We start from the raw sequence: 16,528 nt of genomic DNA, 5'->3' as shown, positions 1-16,528 counted from the left end.
ACAGTACACACAGCCCCCCATATTGTACACACAGCACCCCATATTGTACACACTGCACCCCATATTGTACACACAGCACCCCATATTATACACACAGCACCCCATATTGTACACAGCACCCCATATTGTACAATACACAGCACCCCATATTGTACAATACACAGCACCCCATATTGTACACACAGCACCCCATATTGTACACACAGCCCCCCATATTGTACACACAGCACTCCATATTGTACACACAGCACCCCATATTGTACACACAGCACCCCATATTGTACACACAGCACCCCATATTGTACACACAGCCCCCATATTGTACACACAGCCCCCCATATTGTACACACAGCGCCCCATATTGTACACACAGCACCCCATATTGTACACACAGCACCCCATATTGTACACACAGCCCCCCATATTGACAGAAAAACACAGAATTGTTGACATTTTTGATATTTAGTAGAAGCCCCTTTTGATGAGTCTTTTTGGGAAAGATACAACAAGTTTTTCACACCTGGATTTGGGGATCCTCTGCCATTCCTCCTTGCAGATCCTCTCCAGTTCTGTCAGGGGGGATGGTAAACATTGGTGGACGGCCATTTTTAGGTCTCTCCAGAGATGCTCAATTGGGTTTAAGTCAGGGCTCTGGCTGGGCCATTCAAGAACAGTCACGGAGCTGTTGTGAAGCCACTCCTTCGTTATTTTAGCTGTGTGCTTAGGGTCATTGTCTTGTTGGAAGGTAAACCTTCAGCCCAGTCTGAGGTCCTGAGCACTCTGGAGAAGGTTTTTGTCCAGGATATCCCTGTACTTGGCCGCATTCATCTTTCCCTCGATCGCAACCAGTCGTCCTGTCCCTGCAGCTGAAAAACACCCCCACAGCATGATGCTGCCACCCCCATGCTTCACTGTTGGGACTGTATTGGACAGGTGATGAGCAGTGCCTGGTTTTCTCCACACATACCGCTTAGAATTAAGGCCAAAAAGTTCTATCTTGGTCTCATCAGACCAGAGAATCTTATTTCTCACCATCTTGGAGTTCTTCAGGTGTTTTTTTAGCAAACTCCATGCGGCTTTCATGTGTCTTGCACTGAGGAGAGGCTTCCGTCGGGCCACTCTGCCATACAGCCCGACTGGTGGAGGGCTGCAGTGATGGTTGACTTTCTACAACTTTCTCCCATCTCCCGACTGCATCTCTGGAGCTCAGCCACAGTGATCTTTGGGTTCTTCTTTACCTCTCTCACCAAGGCTCTTCTCCCCCAATAGCTCAGTTTGGCTGGACAGCCAGCTCTAGGAAGGGTTCTGGACGTCCCAAACGTCTTCCATTTAAGGATTATGGAGGCCACTGTGCTCTTAGGAGCCTTAAGTGCAGCAGATATTTTTTTGTAACCTTGGCCAGATCTGTGCCTTGCCACAATTCTGTCTCTGAGCTCTTCAGGCAGTTCCTTTGACCTCATGATTCTCATTTGCTCTGACATGCACTGTGAGCTATAAGGCCTTATATAGACAGGTGTGTGGCTTTCCTAATCAAGTCCAGTCGGTATAATCAAACACAGCTGGACTCAAATGAAGGTGTAGAACCATCTCAAGGATGATCAGAAGAAATGGACAGCACCTGAGTTAAATATATATGAGTGTCACAGCAAAGGGTCTGAATACTTAGGACCATGTGATAGTTCCGTTTTTCTTATTTAATAAATCTGCTAAAATGTCAACAATTCTGTGTTTTTCTGTCAATATGAGGTGCTGTGTGTACAATATGGGGTGCTGTGTGTACAATATGGGGTGCTGTGTGTACAATATGGGGTGCTGTGTGTACAATATGGGGTGCTGTGTGTACAATATGAGGTGCTGTGTGTACAATATGGGGTGCTGTGTGTACAATATGGGGAGCTGTGTGTACAATATGGGGGGCTGTGTATACAATATGGGGTGCTCTGTGTACAATATGGGGTGCTGTGTGTACAATATGGGGGGCTGTGTGTACAATATTGGGTGCTGTGTGTACAATATGGGGAGCTGTGTGTACAATATGGGGGGCTGTGTGTACAATATGGGGTGCTGTGTGTACAATATGGGGGGCTGTGTGTACAATATGGGGTGCTGTGTGTACAATATGGGGGGCTGTGTGTACAATATGGGGAGCTGTGTGTACAATATGGGGGGCTGTGTGTATAATATGGGGTCCTGTGTGTACAATATGGGGTGCTGTGTGTACAATATGGGGTGCTGTGTGTACAATATGGGGTGCTGTGTATTGTACAATATGGGGTGCTGTGTATTGTACAATATGGGGTGCTGTGTGTACAATATGGGGTGCTGTATGTACAATATGGGGGGCTGTATGTACAATATGGGGGGCTGTGTGTACAATATGGGGTGCTGTGTGTACAATATGGGGAGCTGTGTGTACAATATGGGGGCTGTGTGTACAATATGGGGTGCTGTGTGTACAATATGGGGGGCTGTGTGTACAATATGGGGGGCTGTGTGTACAATATGGGGTGCTGTGTGTACAATATGGGGGGCTGTGTGTACAATATGAGGTGCTGTGTGTACAATATGAGGGGCTGTGTGTACAATATGGGGGCTGTGTGTACAATATGGGGTGCTGTGTGTATAATATGGGGGGCTGTGTGTACAATATGGGGTGCTGTGTGTACAATATGAGGGGCTGTGTGTACAATATGAGGGGCTGTGTGTACAATATGAGGGGCTGTGTGTACAATATGGGGGCTGTGTGTACAATATGGGGAGCTGTGTGTATAATATGGGGGGCTGTGTGTACAATATGGGGTGCTGTGTGTATAATATGGGGTGCTGTGTGTACAATATGGGGGGCTGTGTACAATATGAGGTGCTGTGTGTACAATATGGGGTGCTGTGTGTACAATATGGGGTGCTGTGTGTACAATATGGGGGGCTGTGTGTACAATATGGGGTGCTGTGTGTACATTATGAGGAAAAAAATGAACTTAAATGATTTTAGCAAATGGCTGCAATATAACAAAGAGTGAAAAATTTAAGGGGGTCTGAATACTTTCCTTCCCCACTGTATCACCAGAGCGGTTCCGGCTCCTACAGCACTGAATGTATGTAATGACAAGGAGAGCTGGTTTGTGCTACATTGTCTATTGATGCTGGCTGCTGGGGGATCTATTGTTGCTGGAGGGGATCTATTTCTGCAGAAGGGTTTATTGCTGCTGTGGGATTTATTGTCTTTGGAAGGGATCTCGTTTTGAGGGGGTGGGTCTTATGTTGCCGGGGGAGGGGGGGGGGGGTCAGTTGTTGCTGGGAGGGATCTACTGTTGAGGGAGCAGTCTATCGTAGCTGGCTCCCATTGATACTGTCTGCGGGGAGATCTTTTGTTGCTGCTGGGTCTGTTGTTGCTGGCTTGATCTATTGTCGGGAGTAAATTCCATACAAATTACTTAGTGCCACAAATGTTACTTGGTTCTGTATTCTCTAAGAGGGGCAGTACTGGGTGTTGGGTGAGGGGTGGAACCAAGAAACGGTACTCGGAGGTAGGTAGGGCCAGAGACAAGGGGTAAGCCTGAAGGGGCAGTTCCTACACCTATGTTCTGACAAAAAAAACTGCACATCACAATATACAGCAGCAGTTTCATTTTTCCAAAAAGTTCCACCTTTCACCCTTAAAAAAGCCATCCTTGGGGTCCAGTCCAGTGACTTTGCCTAGGCTAAGATGATGTCATTAGTCTGCTGTAGGCAGGAGAAAGCATTTCCTCAGTCTCCCCTTGCCCAGTGACTTTGATGACATCATCACAGCCTAGGCAAAGTCACTGGGCAAGGGGAGATTGAGGAAATGCTTCTTCCTGCCTCCAGCAGACTGATGACATCATCTATGCCTAGACAAAGACACTGGGGGAGGGGAGACTGAGGAAATGCTTCGTCCTGCCTACAGCAGACTGATGACATCATCACAGCCTAGGCAGTCTGCTGTAGGCAGGAGGAAGCATTTCCTCAGTCTCCCCTCCCCCAGTGTCTTTGTCTAGGCATAGATGACGTCATCAGTCTGCTGGAGGCAGGAAGAAGCATTTCCTCAGTCTCTCCTTCCCCAGTGTCTTTGTATAGGCTTAGATGATGTCATCAGTCTGCTGCAGGCAGGAAGAAGCATTTCCTCAGTCTCCTCTCCCCCAGTGATCAGACTGTACATTGTAACTTTTTTTAGCAAGGCTTCGGCAAGGGGCTGACATTTGTGAACACCGCCAAGACATGGCTTCTCTGTAGTCAGACTTTTCATCACATCATTCCATAAAATGGGGAAAGTTGGGATGTGCGGTGTGCGAGGTCTCCACCAACCTTTTTTTTTTTTTTTTGCCTTTTCCTGCTTTAGGAGTGCATTGATATAAACAGGCAGATAATGAAGAACAAACTGGGGCTAATCGAAGCCGACATCATTGATATTCCAATACTCTACAAATGTGACACCCCCAAGAAGGACGCCGAGTCCTTTTTCCCGGATATGGTGAGTGCCGGTACTCAGTGCAGTAGTAGAAGACGCAGGCGATTAGCAGCACACTTTGGGCAGCTGAGGTTAAACACATGCAATTTGCTTTGGTCCGAATATAAATGCGGACAAATTTTTAGCCTTCTTGTGACGTCATCGACCGGGGCATGCTGACTCAATGATGTCACAAGGAGGCAGGGTCACCCGATTATGTCATCGGGTGACTCCACCCCTCCGTTATTTAAGAAATGTCAGACGGCGTCGAGGGCAGGAGCCTTCGACGAGACCGGAGAGTTCCTTATTTTCAGGTCCAGAGGTGGTGGCAAATAAAGGACTTGTCAAAAATTTGTGTTGTGTCTTTACTCACTTTTTTAGTAAATGGTTAGAGGTAAAGTACTGTACCCCATACTCATTCACATAGGAGGGGAGGCTGGGATCTGGGTTTTCCCCTTGTTAAAAGGGGTTCCCAGATTCTGATAAGCCCCCCAGACCCCCCACAACCATTGTCCAGGGTTGTGGGGAAGAGGCCCTTGTCCCCAGCAACAATTGCTCGTCGCCCCCCCCAGACTTTCCTGGCCTGCCGGTCTTCATGCTTAGATAAGGATCTGGGATGGATTTTGAGGGGGGACCTTTTTTTTAATATTATTTTGGCGTGGGGTTTCCCTTAAAATCCATATCAGACCTGACGGGCTTGGTATGGATTGGGGGGGGGGGACTTCGCGCTGTTTTTTTTTTCTGAATTTTTCATTGCCGGCATTTTTTTTTTTACATTTCAGCTGTCAGTGGGGAAGCCCGCTGACAGCTGAGTCATCATTTGTTAAGAGTGCGGCAGTCCGCTTCCTGGCCCGCTCCTTAACAACCAGCTATTCTTCATACAGAATACCAACCATCATTTTTCAACCAATACGGATAGTTCCAGAAATGTGGAATTCGATAGAAAATAATAAATGAAACTAAATTTGTAACATAGCGAATTTATCCAAAACAAATGTTTCCATTCTGCACGAGGACAGAACTGATGCAAGGTTGGCAAGTGACAGGACCATGGCTGGTGCTTGGCAAAGTCCTTGTTGTCCACTTCACACGTGACCTGCCTATACCTACATATCATAGCTACATCTACCCAAGTGCTGAGAAATCTTCAGATCTTCATTGTGCTATGCTCATCCATTTTACTTTGTATCTTTTTAGATTACTTTGCGGTAAAGCAAGGGAGGTAGAAACCCCTGTAGTGTATTAATGTGCTTTTACCAAACAGGAATACTGTACATACAAAACTACTTCAAATAATAGAAACACAATAGAGAGTATTACAGATACCACACACATGCACAAGCTACCTAACCTTCCTTGCAAATGAGCATTGACAGCTGTCAACATGCTAACTGGATACACTTAAAAAAAAAAAGTCACTTAGCTTGGGTTATAGCAACTTCACAATCGCTGTAGGCAACCAGGTCATCGGGCTTTTTGAATGATTGCAGAAATCGGGCTATCTCGTGGTATAGATTTAGCATCAACTTTAGGTTAAGTTTGATCTTGTGAAGATCTCTTGTTCCTTCTACCCAGGTCTTCTTGTGTTACAAAGGCCACCTCCTTCTATCTCCTTGTGTTCAGCACATCCCGCGTTATCTCATTTCTTGCCTCTCCCCTGTTTTCTGCCAACATCACGCCCCTCCAGCCTGTGTCTTAGAATAAGAGGGAGACAAAGCCTCCATCAATCTACATGTAATGTACTGCCCCCGTTGCGTTAAAGGGGTTGTAACCCTCCTGTTTTTTTTTTTTTACCTTAATGCATCCTATGCATTAAGGTGAAAAAACTTCTGTCAGTCACCGCCCCCCCCGTTTTACTTACCTGAGCCCTGGAGGCGAGGAAGCGCTGTCCCTCTGCCCAGGGGGTTCTCGGCACTTGATTGGATAGATTGATAGCAGCGCAGCCATTGGCTCCCGCTACTGTCAATCAAATCCAATGAGGGACCCGAGTCCAGCATTCGTGTCTATTGACGCAAATGATGGAATCGGGCATGCGCCCACAAGGTAACCCCCCAGGAGAGCGCCTCTCCTAGGGGGTTAACTGATGTGGGGAGGCGCGAGAGCCGCTAGGGGACCCCAGAAAAGGAAAACTGAAACTGAGCATGTGCAGAGTTGCCACCACAGCTGCAAAATTCCTAACTGAATTGAATTGGGGACATGGACAGAAGGGGGAGATAGAGACCAGCAGGATCAACCAGGATTTTTGCAGAATAGAGAAAATGAATCTCATAGTAACTGAGCGAGTAATATATTCAGCATGGGATACACCATTTGAGAGTTTTTTTATGATGTAGGTTTAGTGACACTTTAAGACTACAAGCCAAACGTGCCTCCAAGACTGTCATCGCTTTCCATATTCCACATCCATTCATCCCAAGTCTGCCGCTTGGCTATCAAAAACATATATCCTTCAACCTAAACTGTTTTTCTTTTTCCTTCTGAAGGTCAACATGCTGGTCCTTGGAAACCACCTTGGAATTCCTAAGCCATTCGGGCCGAAGATTAATGGGAAATGCTGCTTGGAGGAGAAGGTCCAGTCTCTGCTGGAACCACTGGGACTAACCTGCCACTTCCTGGACGACTTTGCCTCTTACCACAAGTACTTGGGAGAGATCCACTGCGGCACCAACGTGGTCAGGAAACCGTTCAACTTCAAGTGGTGGCACTGCGAGCCTTAACACACCCCCCTTTCAGCCTGAGATGCAACTTGACGCGGCTTCCGCCAACAAATCGACAGAACTGCGACGTGGAAGACGCACGGAACCTCAATGCAACCTAACAAAGAACTGTTAAGAATCTTTTATCCTCAATTTGGCGACCTCTACAAGGTTATGTGGTCTGTAGACCAAGAACTGGATCTGCAATGTATACGCACTTTTTGGACAGTGGCTTTTCGTTTGGTGCCTACTTTGTGCTGGAAACAGGGAGTTTGAAGGGGTCACATGAAGCCTAACAACAATGTTATTACAGAGGAACGGTTTAGGAAAAGCTGTGAATCAAGGCTTGGCCTCCACGGGTGATTTTCAACGTCGCGGTTACTTTGGCAAGTTGAGACAAGACAACAAAGATTACAAAAAAGTTTCAAATGGCCGATCACACAATGGCGTCATTTTTAGCAGAGCTACGAAAAGTATCCATAATTGCTGCTTCTCCGAAGCTCAACTACCTTAAAAGATTACCCGAGTTATTTATAAGATTGGTGGGAGTTTCTTGTCGCACCAAAATGTAGATTTTGCATTTACCATTGCATTTGTATCTTAGTAAATCTAAATTAAAACCTTACTTGGAGAAGTTTTCCCTTGTTTCTTAATTTGGTCTACACCATCCTGACAACGGGGGGGGGGGGTTTGGGGTGAGAAGGAAAAAGGGGGGGGGGGGGGAGGGGGAAAAAGGGGAAAGGAGGAGGAAGGTGAGACAAAAAAAGGAAGGGGGAGGGAATAAAGGGGGAAGGGGGGTAGAAAAGGGAAAAAATCCCCAGCAACAGAAACAGGGCAGAAGACGCAACGCATTATAGCTGGAGCTAAATTACAGATAAAAAATAAACCCAAAAGGTATAGGTATGGGAGTGAGGTGTTATGTATATTACCACACCATGAAAGGCATCATCCCTAAAATAACAATAATATCACTGGGACTTTAAATATGCCTCAGTGACCACAAGGTTATATACCGTATTTATCGGCGTATAACACGCACTTTTTTCCCCTTAAAATCAGGGGAAAGTCGCAGGTGCGTGTTATACGCCGATCCCCTGCGATCCCGAGCTGTCACAATTCTAAAATCGCCGACCGCGATTTGAAAATGGCGCCGCCGGCGCCGAAATACACCGAGCCGGTCCTCGGCTCTTTCCGGCGGCTCTCGTTTACTTTCGGCTCCACTCGTAGTCCCGAGCGGAGCTATCCGAACCTACTCGGCTAGGTTCGGATAGCTCCGCTCGGGACTACGAGTGGAGCCGAAAGTGAACGAGAGCCGCCGGAAAGAGCCGAGGACCGGCTCGGTGTATTTCGGCGCCGGTGGCGCCATTTTCAAATCGCGGTCGGCGATTTTAAAGCTCAGGACAGGGGATCGAAGGCTGCACTGTGAAAGGCTGCACTGGGGAAAGGCTGCACTGACATGGCTGTACTGACAAGGCTGCACTGACATGGCTGCACTAACAAGGCTGCACTGACATGGCTGCAATGATGGGCATTTAAATGTAAGTTTTTTTTCCTTCAACTTCCCTCCTAAAAGTTTTTTTTCCCTTAAAATTCCCTCCTAAATTGGGGTGCGTGTTATACGCCGGTAAATACGGTGTGTATATATATTATATATATACATATACACACACACACATATATATATACACACACACACACACACACACACACACACACACACAGTATCTCACAAAAGTAAGTACACCCCTCAGTCACATTTGTGTAAATCTTTTCTTCTATCTTTTCATGTGACAACACTGAAGAAATGACACTTGTCTACAATGTAAAGTAGTGAGTGTACAGCTTGTATAACAGTGTAAATTTGCTGTCCCCTCAAAATAACTCAACACACAGCCAATAATGTCTAAACCGCTGGCAACAAAAGTGAGTACACCCCTAAGTGAAAATGTCCAAATTGGGCCCAAAGTGTCAGTATTTTGTGTGGTCACCATTATTTTCCAGCACTGCCTTCACCCTCTTGGGCATGGAGGTCACCAGAGCTTCACAGGTTGTCACTGGAGTCCTCTTCCCCTCCTCCATGATGACATCACGTAGCTGATGGATGTTAGAGACCTTGCGCTCCTCCACCTTCCTGTTTGAGGATGTCCCACAGATGCTCAATAGGGTTTAGGTCTGGAGACATGCTTGGCCAATCCATCACCTTTACCCTCAGCTTCTTTAGCAAGGCAGTGGTGGTCTTGGAGGTGTGTTTGGGGTGGTTATCATGTTGGAATACTGTCCTGCAGCCCAGTCTCTGAAGGGAGAGGATCATGCTCTGCTTCAGTATATCACAGTACATGTTGGCATTCATGGTTCCCTCAATGATCTGTAGCTCCCCAGTGCCGGCAGCACTCATGCAGCCCCAAACCATGACACTCCCACCACCATGTTTGACTGTAGGCAAGACACACTTGTCTTTGTCCTCCTCACCTGGTTGCCCCCACACACGCTTGTCACCATCTGAACCAAATAAGTTTATCTTGATCTCATCAGACCACAGTAATCCATGTCCTTAGTCTGCTTGTCTTCCACAAACTGTTTGCGGTCTTTCTTGTGCATCATCTTTAGAAGAGGCTTCCTTCTGGGAAGACAGCCATGCAGACCAACTCAACCACTGCAGCAATGCTGGCAGCACTCATACGTCTATTTCCCAAAGACAACCTCTGGATAGGACGCTGAGCACGTGCACTCAACTTCTTTGGTGGACCATGGCGAGGCCTGTTCTGAGTGGACCCTGTCCAGTTATACCGCTGTATGGTCTTGGCCACCGTGCTGCAGTTCAGTTTCAGGGTCTTGGCAATCTTCTTATAGCCTAGGCCAGTGAAGGCGAACCTTGGCACCCCAGATGTTTTGGAACTACATTTCCCATGATGCTCATGCACTCTACAGTGTAGTGGAGCATCATGGGAAATGTAGTTCCAAAACATCTGGGGTGCCAAGGTTCGCCATCACTGGCCTAGGATATCTTTATGTAGAGCAACAATTCTTTTTTTCAGATCCTCAGAGAATTCTTTGCCATGAGGTGTCATGTTGAACTTCCAGTGACCAGTATGAGAGAGCGAGAGCCATAACACCAAATTGAACACACCTGCTCCCCATTCACACCTGAGACCTTGTAACACTAACGAGTCACATGACACCGGGGAGGGAAAATGGTTAATTGGGCCCAATTTGGAGATTTTCACTTAGGGGTGTACTCACTTTTGTTGCCAGTGGTTTAGACATTAATGGCTGTGTGCTGAGTTATTTTGAGGGGACAGCAAATTTACACTGTTCTACAAGCTGTACACTCACTACTTTACATTGTAGACAAGTGTCATTTCTTCAGCGTTGTCACATGAAACGATAGAAAAGATAGAAGAAAAGATTTACAAAAATGTGAGGGGTGTACTCACTTTTGTGAGATATCTATATGTAATACCACTTTAATCTTATTCCATATAAATCATCTACAGTAAAAGAAGCAGAGGACTCAGAGCCTTTACACAAAGACGTCTTTTTATTTAAACAACCAACTTGAGAAATATAAAACAATAATAAAAACCAGAAAAACAAAAAAGAAAGAAACAGCGACCCCGTGGACCCTGTAACCTCCCGCGACTAAAAGGATACCATGAGCACCGTGGGAAGACAGAGAAGACGGGGCGGCAAAGCCACAGAAATAAGATGAGGTGGTCCTGGTGGAGGCCAATTCCGGGACACAAATCTGTACAAGTTAATAATGTAGACAGCGCTGGAAAAAAAAAAATTGTATGCTTACCGACGCGCTGCTACTGGAATGATTACAAGTGTGCGGAGTGTTGGGGGGGGGTTTGCTGTGGCTGGGGAGCCAAAGTCATCCATTTATTGCATTACTGTACAGTGTGGGACAATTAAAGGCTCATCTCCAGGTAAATATGACCCCTCCCTCATCCTTCTACATCTCTCTAACCCAGAGGTGGTCAACTTTGTTGATATCAGAGGGGGCCCAGTCCTGCACATTTATTTTTTTCCAACTTGTATGGGCTTGCCCACGCACAGCTGAGGTTGATGCGCACGCAGCAAAAAGTGGCTCAATTTGGAGGACAGGTCTCTCCTCTCAGGGCTTGGAGGACAGGTCTCTCCTCTCAGGGCTTGGAGGACAGGTCTCTCCTCTCAGGGCTTGGAGGACAGGTCTCTCCTCTCAGGGCTTGGAGGACAGGTCTCTCCTCTCAGGGCTTGGAGGACAGGTCTCTCCTCTCAGGGCTTGGAGGACAGGTCTCTCCTCTCAGGGCTTGGAGGACAGGTCTCTCCTCTCAGGGCTTGGAGGACAGGTCTCTCCTCTCAGGGCTTGGAGGACAGGTCTCTCCTCTCAGGGCTTGGAGGACAGGTCTCTCCTCTCAGGGCTTGGAGGACAGGTCTCTCCTCTCAGGGCTTGGAGGACAGGTCTCTCCTCTCAGGGCTTGGAGGACAGGTCTCTCCTCTCAGGGCTTGGAGGACAGGTCTCTCCTCTCAGGGCTTGGAGGACAGGTCTCTCCTCTCAGGGCTTGGAGGACAGGTCTCTCCTCTCAGGGCTTGGAGGACAGGTCTCTCCTCTCAGAGCTTGGAGGACAGGTCTCTCCTCTCAGAGCTTGGAGGACAGGTCTCTCCTCTCAGAGCTTGGAGGACAGGTCTCTCCTCTCAGAGCTTGGAGGACAGGTCTCTCCTCTCAGAGCTTGGAGGACAGGTCTCTCCTCTCAGAGCTTGGAGGACAGGTCTCTCCTCTCAGGGCTTGGAGGACAGGTCTCTCCTCTCAGGGCTTGGAGGACAGGTCTCTCCTCTCAGGGCTTGGAGGACAGGTCTCTCCTCTCAGGGCTTGGAGGACAGGTCTCTCCTCTCAGGGCTTGGAGGACAGGTCTCTCCTCTCAGGGCTTGGAGGACAGGTCTCTCCTCTCAGGGCTTGGAGGACAGGTCTCTCCTCTCAGGGCTTGGAGGACAGGTCTCTCCTCTCAGGGCTTGGAGGACAGGTCTCTCCTCTCAGGGCTTGGAGGACAGGTCTCTCCTCTCAGGGCTTGGAGGACAGGTCTCTCCTCTCAGGGCTTGGAGGACAGGTCTCTCCTCTCAGGGCTTGGAGGACAGGTCTCTCCTCTCAGGGCTTGGAGGACAGGTCTCTCCTCTCAGGGCTTGGAGGACAGGTCTCTCCTCTCAGGGCTTGGAGGACAGGTCTCTCCTCTCAGGGCTTGGAGGACAGGTCTCTCCTCTCAGGGCTTGGAGGACAGGTCTCTCCTCTCAGAGCTTAGAGGACAGGTCTCTCCTCTCAGAGCTTAGAGGACAGGTCTCTCCTCAGAGTTCAGAGGACAGGTGTCTCTCAGAGCCCTTATATGAATAAGTCAACATGCATCACAAGCCGACCCTTGAAACCTCACAGGATCCATTTTTCAAGGACCTGTTGCTTTAGGGAAGGTCATCACTATACCAAGGTGTGCTGGGGAGGATCCCCATTTTCCTATTTAGCCAATAGAAAGCCGCCACCTCCAGCAGGTAGTGAAGTGGACAACCAAAGAGGTACTGAGAATAGTAGAGAAGACGCAGCACTGTTAATATTTGCCAGGGGATGGGCACCAAAATTTCTCCAAGAACAGAGCGACAGGCCCCCAGCCAGAGCAGTCCCCCCCCATTCCGGGCGTTCCCTCACGGTGCAAAGTGGTAGCCATTCATGTCACGGATGCTTTAGGGTGGGGCAACATCAACTCAACTCTTTCTATAACCAGAATTTTTTTTTTTTTTTTTTTATCCTTTTTCTTGTATCTTTCTAACAAAAAAAAAACCCTAAAATAAAATGTCGCTCGAAAACGGCTTTGTAACAAGGCTGGTAACACGTTATTTAAGTGAAATGTGAGGCGCGGTGACCGCGGACCACACACACACGTTGGAAGAAAAAGGCACCAGGAAGTGCAGCAAAGAGTCCGCTCGGCGCCGCCAGGAACGCTCAATGGCAAAGGCACCGGATTCCCGGAAAGTCAAGGCGGAGCCGTCCTGATTTCTGGTTGTCATCGGTTGTCAGGCAGTTTGCTGTAAAAAGGGGGGGCAGATGCGTAGGATTCAGATAAGCAGCATATGACGGAGGGAGGATCTGGTCACCGCGTTCTTCTTTTTTTTTTTTGGCCCCGGAGGGAGATTCCTTCTCATCTTCCGAGGGACGCGGCGTCAGAAAACACGTTCAAGTGCGTGAACTGCAATTTGTTTTTCCTGGGATAGTGGAGGAGAGGAGGAAGGGGGGGGGGGGGGCGGGGGAGGAGGAGTTGGGAAGGAATGCATAATGATATCCGGGTACCCTCAGGGTGGATTCAGCTGCCTTACCCCCTCGTCGGTGCGGCAGTCGGCCGCTATTGCACCGCGCGGGGGTCACCAGGGAGGGGGGAGGGGAGGGGGCGGGGTTGTGGAGAGGAAGGAGGGTGTCACAGAGTGCGCGGGTTGTATTCTGGCAGCTTCTTCAGACGCTCTGTGTCCTGTTCGCTTTCGTCACGTGCGACCACCAGAGTGTGAGCGTAGCCCATAGCCACCTGGTAGACGGAATGCAAATAATCAGTGCACCAGCAGGGGGCAGCATCATCACAAAAAAAAAATAAAAATTTAAAAAAATTAAAAAAAAAAAAAAAAAAAAAAAAAAAAAAAAAAAGGGAGGTAACTGGATATCCTGTCTTACCTGCTCGGAATAAATGCCGTCCAGAGTCTTCACTTCCTGAGCCGTGGTGGAAGATTTGGCTTTACTTTCTCCGTAGCCCTGGGGGAGGGAAAGCAACATTCAGCAACACAAAAAGGGAAAAATCGGCTTGCTCTGGAGAACACACCGCTCACCCACAAAGAGAAGGAAAAAAAAAATAAGAGATACTTACCAGTTCTCCAAAAGTCGGTGATGGACCCCAACTGATCGTGCTTTCATCCGCTGCGACAATAATACTGCTTTTCCTGCAGAAAAAAAAAAAGAATAAATAAAAAGTGAAAATACAAGCATTGCAAATCACCGAAACACCAAAAAAAAAAAACAAAAACAAATTAACCACCTGGCCTCCAGAAGATTTTACCCCCCTTACATGACCAGGCTATTTTTTTTTTTTACTATTTAGCACTGTGCTACGCCCTTGGTGCCGGCCGTTTGCAAATATGCGGCCTCTCGGCACAAAGGGGGGGGGGGGGGGGGGGGCGCATATTTGTGTGAATTGCTGTGTATACACCTCTGCTGAGAGCGCGCGGCTCCCAGCAAAGTTACCGTCCCCCAACTAGAAACCTCACCAATCGGGAGTTTGCCGGACCACGTGACCACCGTGACAGCCAATCACGGCGGTGGTCACGTGACCTTAAGCCGCACCTCGACTCCTGGCGTCGTAATCCCCTTAAAGCGCCGGGAGATTGCCAGCGCCAAGAGGTTAAAGTGATTGTAAAAGTCTTGTTTAAAAAAAAAAAAAAAAAAAAAAAAAAAACCACAAACAAAACGTTACTTACCTGCTCTGTGCAGTGGATTTGCACAGAGCAGCCTGGATCCTCCTTTTCTCGGATCCTGGCCCCTCCCCCTCCTGTGATCCTGCCCCCCCACCTTCTGTAATCTTGGCCCCACCCCCTCCTGTGATCCTGCCTGCCCACCTCCCCCCTCCTGTAATCTTGGCCCCACCCCCTCCTGTAATCTTGGCCCCACCCCCTCCTGTGTTCTTGCCCCCCCCCAAAACCTCCTGTGATCCTGCCCCCCGCCCCCCACTTCCTGTGATCCTGCCCCCCCCCCACTTCCTGTGATCCTGCCCCCCCCCACTTCCTGTGATCCTGCCCCCCCCCCCACTTCCTGTGATCCTGCCCCCCCCCCACTTCCTGTGATCCTGCCCCCCCCCACTTCCTGTGATCCTGCCCCCCCCCCCCACACTTCCCTGTGATCCTGCCCCCCCCCCCACACTTCCTGTGATCCTGCCCCCCCCCCACACTTCCTGTGATCCTGCCCCCCCCCACTTCCTGTGATCCTGGCCCCCCCCCACACTTCCTGTGATCCTGCCCCCCCCACACTTCCTGTGATCCTGGCCCCCCCCTTCCTGTGATCCTGGCCCCCCCCCTTCCTGTGATCCTGCCCCCCCCCCCACTTCCTGTGATCCTGGCCCCCCCACTTCCTGTGATCCTGGCCCCCCCCCCACTTCCTGTGATCCTGCCCCCCCCACTTCCTGTGATCCTGGCCCCCCCCTTCCTGTGATCCTGGCCCCCCCCTTCCTGTGATCCTGCCCCCCCCCCCCACTTCCTGTGATCCTGGCCCCCCCACCACCCTCTCCTGTGATCCTGCCCCCCCCACCTTCTGTGTTCCTGCCCCCCCCCCCACCCCCTCCTGTGATCCTGCCCCCCCCACCCTCTCCTGTGATCCTGCCACCCCCACCCCCTCCTGTGATCCTGCCCCCCCCACCCCCTCCTGTGATCCTGCCCACCCCCACCCTCTCCTGTGATCCTGCCCACCCCCACCCCCTCCTGTGATCCTCCTCTCCTGTGATCCTGGCATCCTCCTCTCCTGTAGAGCGACCCCCTACAGCAAGCAGTTTGCTATGGGGGGCACCCGAGTCATAGCTTCCCCATTGTCCAGACACGGGGCCAGGCTCCCTCTCCTGATTGGCTAAATGACTTCGATTTTACAGAGAGGCGGAAGGGGGCTGCTGCACAGAGAACACACAATTCTACCTTTACACCCTGCCAATTGCGCGGTCATGCAACGCTGTACCCAAACACATTTTTTTCCCCCCGACACAAATAAGAGTTTTCTTTTGGTGGTACTTAATCGCCACTTGGGGGGGGGGTCCCTTCCTTTCAATAAAAGAGCAAAGGAAAAAACTTTTTTTTAAAATTTTTTTTCTATATGCTATAAAACATCCAATAAAAAAAAAAAAAAAAAAAAAAAGAAAAATATTCTTCATAAAATTTGGCCAAAGTGTGCCGTGTTACATGTTCTTTAGAAAAAAAAAAAAAAAAAGTGTATATTTATTGGTTTGCCTGAAAGTTATAGCGTCTACAACTTTTCTTTTTATACACTACTAATGGTGGTGATCAGCGACAGATTGTTCTCCCTGTACAGAGCTCTGTGTTGATTGGACACAGGTGATCAGCAGGTCCTGGGCGTGAATCATTGGCTGGGACCTGCTGACAGGCCCCCCCCTCCCCCGTGTACAATCCGAGCAAGAGCATGCATGTGCACCCCCAAAACCCAGGAGCAGGTAGCGACGCACGGGTATGACAGGTGGGCAGTCCAAAAGCGGTTAATTCACGCCTTCAAGATAAGAAAAACATTCACTTCTATGCTGGCTGGCACCAGAGGAAATTACATGGGGTGCTGGGGAACCCCCAAACCGAGGAGCGGTCAACATCCAGACCT

At 49.1% G+C, this 16,528-nt stretch overlaps 2 protein-coding genes across 3 annotated transcripts in view; one reads left to right on the top strand and one right to left on the bottom strand.

Moving 5' to 3' along the window:
- The window catches only part of LOC141110280 (protein-arginine deiminase type-1-like), a 45,993-nt gene extending 38,195 nt beyond the window's left edge, over positions 1-7,798 (top strand). For both annotated transcript variants that reach the window (XM_073601568.1, XM_073601567.1), the window contains exons 15-16: positions 4,358-4,489; positions 6,949-7,798. In XM_073601568.1, coding sequence (XP_073457669.1) covers positions 4,358-4,489; positions 6,949-7,182 — 366 coding nt within the window. In that variant the 3' untranslated portion in view covers positions 7,183-7,798. The remainder of the gene's footprint in view (positions 1-4,357; positions 4,490-6,948) is intronic.
- Positions 7,799-10,680: 2,882 nt separating this feature from the next.
- Positions 10,681-16,528, bottom strand: part of RCC2 (regulator of chromosome condensation 2) — a gene marked incomplete in the record, with an annotated part of 14,350 nt that continues 8,502 nt past the window's right edge. Inside the window, 3 exon segments of the mRNA XM_073601566.1 lie at positions 10,681-13,700; positions 13,844-13,921; positions 14,034-14,106. Coding sequence (XP_073457667.1) covers positions 13,596-13,700; positions 13,844-13,921; positions 14,034-14,106 — 256 coding nt within the window.

This window comes from Aquarana catesbeiana, linkage group LG10 (assembly GCF_042186555.1).
Source record: "Aquarana catesbeiana isolate 2022-GZ linkage group LG10, ASM4218655v1, whole genome shotgun sequence".
NCBI classification, from domain to species: domain Eukaryota; kingdom Metazoa; phylum Chordata; class Amphibia; order Anura; family Ranidae; genus Aquarana; species Aquarana catesbeiana.
Note: the sequence above shows the minus strand (reverse complement) of the source record. Positions and strands in the feature narration are given on the sequence as shown.